The 8,199-nt window shown below is 50.0% G+C and overlaps 2 protein-coding genes across 2 annotated transcripts in view; both read left to right on the top strand.

Annotated features, from left to right (window-relative positions):
- LOC106817091 (fibropellin-1-like) overlaps nucleotides 1-4,247 on the top strand; it is a 19,300-nt gene extending 15,053 nt beyond the window's left edge. The window contains exons 10-11 of the mRNA XM_014821739.1: nucleotides 148-979; nucleotides 4,214-4,247. Coding sequence (XP_014677225.1) covers nucleotides 148-979; nucleotides 4,214-4,234 — 853 coding nt within the window. The 3' untranslated portion in view covers nucleotides 4,235-4,247. The remainder of the gene's footprint in view (nucleotides 1-147; nucleotides 980-4,213) is intronic.
- Nucleotides 4,248-6,438: 2,191 nt separating this feature from the next.
- LOC106817090 (protein crumbs-like) overlaps nucleotides 6,439-8,199 on the top strand; it is a 28,634-nt gene continuing 26,873 nt past the window's right edge. The window contains exon 1 of the mRNA XM_014821738.1: nucleotides 6,439-6,463. Within this exon, the coding sequence (XP_014677224.1) occupies nucleotides 6,439-6,463 (25 nt within the window). The remainder of the gene's footprint in view (nucleotides 6,464-8,199) is intronic.

Raw genomic sequence — 8,199 nt, 5'->3', positions numbered from 1 at the left:
TTATATTTATACCGATCGACACCTCACCTCTGTCACCGATCGACACTCACCTCACCTCATCTCGTCACCTCTGTCACCGATCGACACTCACCTCACCTCATCTCGTCACCTCTGTCACCGATCGACACTCACCTCTGTCTTCGGCAGGTGTGTGGACGAGATCAACGCATTCCACTGCGAGTGTTACCATGGTTACGAGGGCACGTACTGCGAGCACGACATTGACGAGTGCGAGCGATACGCGCCGTGTCGCCTAGCAACCGCCTGCAACAACCTTCCCGGCGACTACGCGTGCGACTGTGTCGCCCTCTACGGGGGGAAGAACTGCTCGGTCGAGCTGATTGGCTGTCGCCGACACGGCTGTCTGAACGGAGGCGAGTGCGTCCCATTCCTGATTGGCGAATCGCAGCACAACTACACGTGCACGTGTCTGCACGGTTACCATGGTTACCACTGCGACGTCGGCACGACGATGACGTTGCTAGGCGCCGGTGGCGTTGCCGTGGCGACCGCAAGCGGTGACGGTAACTACACGACGTCGCTGCGCTTCCGCACGACGCTCCGCCAGGGGGCGCTGCTGCTGGCGTCGGGCGGCGCGGAGTCGCTGCTGCTGGAGCTACACCAGGGGGCGCTGCAGCTGAGCTACACCGGCGCCCTCGGTGGCGGCGTCGTTGTCGCGCCGACGCTGCCTCGCCCATCGCTGTCGCTCGTCGACGCTCGCTGGCACCAGGTGGTGCTGGTGCTGTCGTCGCAGACTGTATCGCTGACAGTGACGCACGAGGGTCTGCCGTACGCGCCCGTGACGGCGACGGAGCGGCTGGTGGCGCCCTCACGCGCGCTGGATGGGGTCGTGACCTATGTCGGAGGTCGCGGTGAGGCTGCGTTCGTGGGATGTCTACAGGACGTCGTCGTTAACGATGCGTGGGTTATCCCTGATGATTACCTGAACAGCTCGCCGATACAGCTAGGATGCCCCAGGTAACACACCATGATGTATCTAAATATCTATCTATCTTATATAGCTATCTATCTATCATCCATCCCCATCCCCATCCATCCATGCGATAGCATAAATACATCCATCCATCCATCGCATCCATCCATCATAAATACATCCACTCCCATCCATCCTCCATCCATCCATACATAAATAATACCATCCTATCCATCGGATTGCATCGGCAAATCAGTTCGTCGCTCCGCATCAGACCATTCCCATGCCACATCCATCCCATCCATCAGTCGTTCGTCAGTCCATCAATGCCATTCCATCCCATTCGCATCCATCCATCCATCCGTCCCGTCTGCTCGCCTCCGGTCTTCCAATCCATCCATGCCATCGCCATCCATCCATCCATCCTCCGATGCCATCCATGCATCCATGGCATGCATCCATCCATCCATGCATCCATCCAATTCCATCATCCATCATCCATCCTCCATCCAAACTCCAGTCGATCGCATCGATCCATCTGATCGCATCGTTTATACCATCGATCCATCCATGCCCATCCAATCCAACGGCATACGCACACCATCCATCCATCCATCAATCCATGCTATATCTGTCTGTCTGTCTCTGTCTGTCTGTCTGTCCGTCCGTCCGTCCGTCCGTAAACCCGTCCGTCCGTCCGTCCGTGCCCGTCCGTCGCGTCCGTGCCGTCCGTGCTCCGTCCGTCGCGTCCGCTGCCGTCCGTCCGTCCGTCCGTCCGTTCCGTGTCCGTCCCGTCCGTCGTCGTCGTCGCGTTCCGTCCGTCCGTCCGTCCGTCCGTCCGGTCCGTCCGTAACCGTCCGTCCGTCTCGTCGCGTCGTCGCGTCCTCCCGTCCAGCGTCGCGTCCGTCCGTCCGTTCGTCGTACCATCATCCATCCATCCATCTTATTTATCTATCTATCTAATCCATCTATCTATCTAATGCTACGCATGTAATAATAAGTAATAATAATAATTAATAATAATGTGTATCAAACCTCAGTAGCTCAGCAGATACAGTTAGGATTGCCCAGGTAACACACATATATAAATATATATATATATATATATATTATTATTATACGAAGCTAAAGTCAGCAACACGAAACACCCGTGTAGCATAAAAACAAAGTCAAGTAGTAGAATAAGGGTGTGTTAAAGTTTAATGACAAGCTTTCGAGATTTACATAATATATATATATATATTATAGGTATTATAGATATAGATATATTAGGATGTGAGAAGGAGGGGTGGGGTGATATGAGACGGAGGTAAATAAAAACGACCGACATAAGCAGACGATGACGAACCGACGGCCAGGTGTGCCGTGACGTAATCCGCGTTACCTGAGACACCTGAGGTGTGCTGGGCAGGGGCGTGGCTGTGAGCGGTACGTGAGATCCGCGTACGCCGGCGCCTTTTCCTCTAATGCGGAATTATATCAGCAGCCGCCGCCACAGCAGAAATTAGCATATATATGATTATGTAAATAATTAAATTTAACTGGCCTCACCACCACCACGAACCAAACCTGCTTCCACCGAAAGGCTTATCAAATAATCACTAATTCCTGTATTGCAGGTGTGTGTGCTCGTGTCTGTGTATGTCTCTCTGTGTGTGCGCGTGTGTGTGTGTGTGTGTGTTGCGCGCGCGTGCGTTGTCGTAAGCGTTCGTGCGTGCTCAGTGCGTGCGCTGCGTGCCGTGCGTGCGTGCTGTGCGTGCGTGCGTGCGTGTGTGTTGTGTGTGTGTGTTATGCCTTGTGTGGCGTGTGTGTGTATATCTGTATACTTGCGCAGCGTGCGTGCGTGAGTGCGGGTGCGTGCAGATCCAGACAGGTTATTATGGTTTAACATCGATGTGTTATGAAGAGCTAATAAATACCAGGTATGTATTAGCTCTTGGCATAGGTGTCTCGCACACACACACGCGCACGCACGCACGCACGCATACGCACTTCAACACAGGCACACTACGGCGGCACCGCAACACACACACGAACGCACCGCACGTGCGCACACACACCACATCCACAAACACACCCACACACACACAACACTGAGCCGCAACACACATATATATATATATATAGTACATAAACACAGCCGTGTTCACCACCCAGTGTTTACCCGCAGCGCAAGGTACAACTCGCGCGTTGTTTGCTCACAACGGACCCCGCCGCTGCGTGTGTGTATGTGTGCGTGCGGCGTGACGATCCAACGCGTGCGTGCTGTGCGTAGAAGTGGGCTGAGTGCGGGCCCCGTGGTAACAGCAGTGTCAGTCCGGTGCAGTCAGGCAGGCAGCAAGAGCTTACTAGCTGGGTTGGTTGTTGGTGAGAGGGGGCGGACTGTAGCAGCGATAGGGAGGTAGAGAGAGGGCCGCGGTCTGTAGCAACGATACGAGGCAAGGAGAGAGAGTGGGGGCGCCTTGATGTATGCAGCTTAGAAGCAGGAGGTAGAGAGAGGGGGCGGTGTAGCAGCGATAGAGGAGGTAGAGAGAGGGGGCGGTGTAGCAGCGATAGAGGAGGTAGAGAGAGGGGGGCGGTGTAGCAGCGCGGATAGAGGAGGTAGAGAGAGGGGGGCGGTGTAGCAGCGATAGAGAAGAGAGTTTGATATCATAAACGGAAGCAGTGATGCGTGGCGCCGTGTACACCAGACATGTGGAAGAATTCGTCGTCGCGTCTTTATTTTGCTCGCAGGACTGCGGGCTTGCGGTTCATCGCGTTGTTATTTACCGTGACCGTGGAGTCAGCGCCCTAGGTGTACCTTACCTACACAGTCGCCCAGTAGCGATGCATCTGTGGATTAACTGTCAGTGTTATGTAGTGGCGCGGTGGACCCTCTCCAGACACCTGTCTCAGTTTTATAGTGGAAAACCATCATAAGTGCAATATAACAACTTCCTAGCTGGCCATTGTGAAGGCGTCGTGTGCTTCGTGTCCGTGGCATATTATAGTGAAGTGTATATAACAACGTGATGTATTCAGTGTAGCAAGACTTGGATGCCAACTGACGGTCCATGCAACACATACACGCTCGTGGCCAATCCTAGTTTAGGGATGCCTGTGCTATATAGTCGCATACATATATCAGGCAACTAAATCGCGGCAAGCTGTGGCAGCGCAGCTCTGGAATAGATTATTATACATGGTTGGTTTTCATGTATAAGCTGGCTTGACGCGGGCGGTACGTTGCTTGAGCGTTGTTGGTTGTTGTTGTTGTCGCTTTGCTGCTGCGTGTATGCGGCGCAGCAGTGCGATCCCTGAACCCGTGCCGCGATGCCCATGGAGCTGTGACGACCCTTGTGGCGATAACTGCTACTGCGCGACTGTGCCATGCGACGTACACGCGCGCCAACTTGCAATCTACTGTGCAGTATACTCTATCTATAGTGTAGCGTGACGTGCGTGCGTGCTGTGCGTGCCTCGGTGCGTGCGTGCGTCGCGTGTGTGTGTGCGTGCGTGCTCGCGTGTGAGTGTGTGTGGTGTGTGGTGACCTGTGTGTGTGTATGTGTGTGTGTGTGTGTGTGTGTGTGTGTGATGGTGTGTGTGTGTGTGTGTGTGTTTGTGATGTGTGTGTGTGTGTGTGATGTGTTGTGCGAGTATGGAATATTGTATGTGTGTGCGCTGGTGTGTGGCGTGTGTGCTGGGTTGTGTGTGTGTGGTGTGTGTGTAGTGTGTGTGGTGTGTGTGTGTGGTGTGTGTGTGTTGTGCATGCCGTTTGTGCATGCGTTACGTGTGTGCATGTGCGTGCGTGCGTGCGTGCGTGCTGCGTGCGTGCCGTGTGTGTGTGTGCATGCGTGTGTGCGTGCGTACGTGTGTGTGTGCATGCGTGGTGTATTGCCCATGTGTCTCCTTGATTATATAATGCCACTCTTGTATAGTTCATACACTGATGTGGCGTGTTAAACCAGGGGTGAGTATCCATGTAGCGGGAGCGAAAGGGTTACACCACAGGCACTTGGAGCGTTTCAATAAAATATAATGCTAAATAAATACGAAATCTATTTACTACCAAAGTCTTAAATGTTTTCTATACTCTCTTTCACCGCTATTATTGCCGACAATTTCCTGTAAATGCCATCAAATGCCATTCTGCAACAAACGCTGGCTGGTGCTGCCATCGCTGCCCGCTGCACACTGACACATAAATATATATTTATTAATTGTCAGCAATAATCGGTGAAAGAGAGTATAGAAACATTAAGACTTTAATTGGTAGTAAATAGATTTCGTATTTATTTAGCATTGTATTTTATTGAAACGCTCCAAGTCCAAGTGCATGTGCGTTACGCCGCTATATAGCTAGGTATAGAATATGTAGTCCCACTCTTCTACAGTTGTTACACAGAGGCAGGAGGGATTGAATCGTAGCGATGGTGATATGATAGCGATGTGTGCATATAGACTCACTACACGTCCATCGATCAGCTTATCTACCTTACCTCACCTTACCTGCACGATGCCACCTGTGTTTCACTAGAATCAATCCATCAGCTCTCCCTTCTCCCCCTCTCTCACTCCTGTTCAGTTCATCAACCCTCTTGCTTCATCTGTGGGGGGGGGGCATGGGTACCGCGGATCGCTTAGCGCCCCCCACCCCAGCCTTGAGTTTCCGTCATGAGGGCATTCATTATGATTATTATTCATGATCTATCGATTGGAAGTATAGTCGTCTTGTTGCTGTAGTTTAATGCTGTGTGTGCGTTCAGTGTGAAATCATTGTGACAGCCCGTGCAACCTTACAGAACAGGAATGGTTGGTGCGATTCATTCGGTCCTCTCTCTCTCTCTCTTACAAACAATCGTGCGCTATCGTATGTGTACACATACTATAGAATACTGTAACTAAACACAGGAGTAGGGTTGGTTACTGCTAGCCTAGACCAGGCTCTACGACTGTTACACTTCGTATGACATGTAGTGAGAAACGAGAAGGTAACTTAATTGTGGCTAGGGTTACTCTCTACTGCTGCATGTGTTGGGTTACATTATTGTCGCTGTAGTGTGTAAACACTCTCTTGTTTACAGTAGCACAACACCCTCTCCTATACAGGCCTATAAGACACCCATGTATGCTGCTATAATGGTGCGTTCGCCGTGAACACCAGGGGCCATCATTCCATATTTTTTCCGATTAATTATAACTTCTTCTGCGGAAGAATAGAAACCCAATAAAAGCAACAGAAAGGGTATATATATATACATTGTCTGTTGCTTTTATTGGGTTTCTATTCTTGATCCAGTATGGAATGATGGCCCCTGGCGAGTGAGCGTGATATTATTAGCAAGCTTGCATACATACATGCTTCTATTGTGATCGTTTCATATGCCCTGACTTGTTACCTGGCTGTACATGCAAGTTACCTGGCTGTACATGTTACCTGGCTGTACATGTTACCTGGCTGTACATGTTACCTGGCTGTACATGTTACCTGGCTGTACATGTTACCAGTGGCTGTTGTATATACCATGGCTGTACAGCTTACCCATGGCTGTACGATTGTCATTACCCTGCCGCTGCTCCAGTTACCTGTGCTGTGATGTACGTGGCTGTACATGTTTACCTGGCTCTACATGTTCAAAGTGGGGTACATGCCTGGCTGTCATGTTCCATGGCTGTACATGCTACCCCGGCTGTACACTGTTATCGCTGGCTGTACATGTTACCGTGCTTTGTGTATGTACGTGGCTGATAAGGAGGTATAAGTGTGCGCAGTGTTAGTAGGCATCAATAATGGTAACCGACAACACGCACAGCAAAGAGAGTCAACACTAAGCTGAGAGGCTCTGCCCCCCGTACTGCACGGAACGTACCTGGTACTAATCAGGAGCTAATAATGACAACAAATTTGTCCATATACCCTGGTACTATCTAAGTATGCCGGACGCGTTACTCGCCTATCTCTACTAACGAGGTCTGGGGGTCGCCTGCGCCTATGCCTAACTAACTCCTAACTCAATCCCTAACCCTAGACTCTAACCTTAACAGCTAACCTACCTCTATAACCATGTAAATAGTGACGCAGAGTAGTTCCGGTAATACCGAGCGTACACAGGGTACGTTCCGGCATACCTGGGGTACATAGACCTACGAGCAACACTAACAAGTGTACCTCTCGCTCCCCACTACATGTTTTATCAGCGTGTAAATATAGATACTAAATATATTACTATAGTGTACTACATCGTATAGTTACAGTATAGTACAGTATGTCTAGTAATAGTATAGTATTAATATAAGTATATTATACGTATTATATAGTATAGTATATATGCTTTACATACTAACAAGAGGCTAATAAATCCTACTAGTAAATCCAGGTAATAGGTAAATAGGTGTTTTATTAACTCTTGATACCAAGAGTGCGAATTAAAGGAGTCCGGAGTCAAAACTCCGTGATTTACAGTCGGACTCCTCTGAATTGACTATGCAGGAGTCGTGTGACTCCATAAAATTTCTGACCATACTAATAGTTCGTTCGCGGAGCCACGGCCTCTGCGAATACGTATTTTTTCAGTGCTAATTGATCCACCGAAGAAATTGGCAGACTGCAACCACAGGAATCTTAAAACATTAGGCAACTGCGTTCTAGTTGTTTAATATCTTTAATTTTGAACCCCAGACTGCAGACTCCCGTCATTTTGCTGCGATCTCTTTTGAGGGCAGGGAGTCCGTTAGTCCGTGTTCAAAAGTTTAATTTCTAACCGCCTGTGATACTAATAGTATATAATCTATTATTATGATGTCCTACGACGTGTAGCTGTCGTAGAGCCTGGTCTGGCAAGCAGTAGCCAACCATACTCCTGTGCTGGGTTACGTTAGTGTATGTAACAGTGTAGGTGTAGGATGTAGGATGTAGATACACCCCATACACTGGCTGTGACACACCCTTGTTGTAAGCGTGATACTATAGATGCACACCTACAGACACTCCTGCCCTCCACCCACCCACCTATACATAGCATGCAGTCTGTGATTATGCGACCATGCAGACATCTACACGCACGTCATACATCTCTATATAGTAATACGTCTGGTTGTGCAATGTGTGACTGCGGTGTTGTTGCTATAGTGTATCCACGCAGACGACCAGACAATGGTGTGCGCATCCGTGTGTTAGATGTTGCACCTCATGCAGTACACCTGTCGCCTCGTGACAACGTGCACGCGGGAGAGGTGTGGGGGGGAGGGGGAGATGCATGCTGCTGTTATACTGCTCTCCCCCTCTC

Source organism: Priapulus caudatus, unplaced genomic scaffold, assembly GCF_000485595.1.
Source record: "Priapulus caudatus unplaced genomic scaffold, Priapulus_caudatus-5.0.1 Scaffold1593, whole genome shotgun sequence".
Lineage (NCBI taxonomy): Eukaryota > Metazoa > Priapulida > Priapulimorpha > Priapulimorphida > Priapulidae > Priapulus > Priapulus caudatus.
Note: the sequence above shows the minus strand (reverse complement) of the source record. Positions and strands in the feature narration are given on the sequence as shown.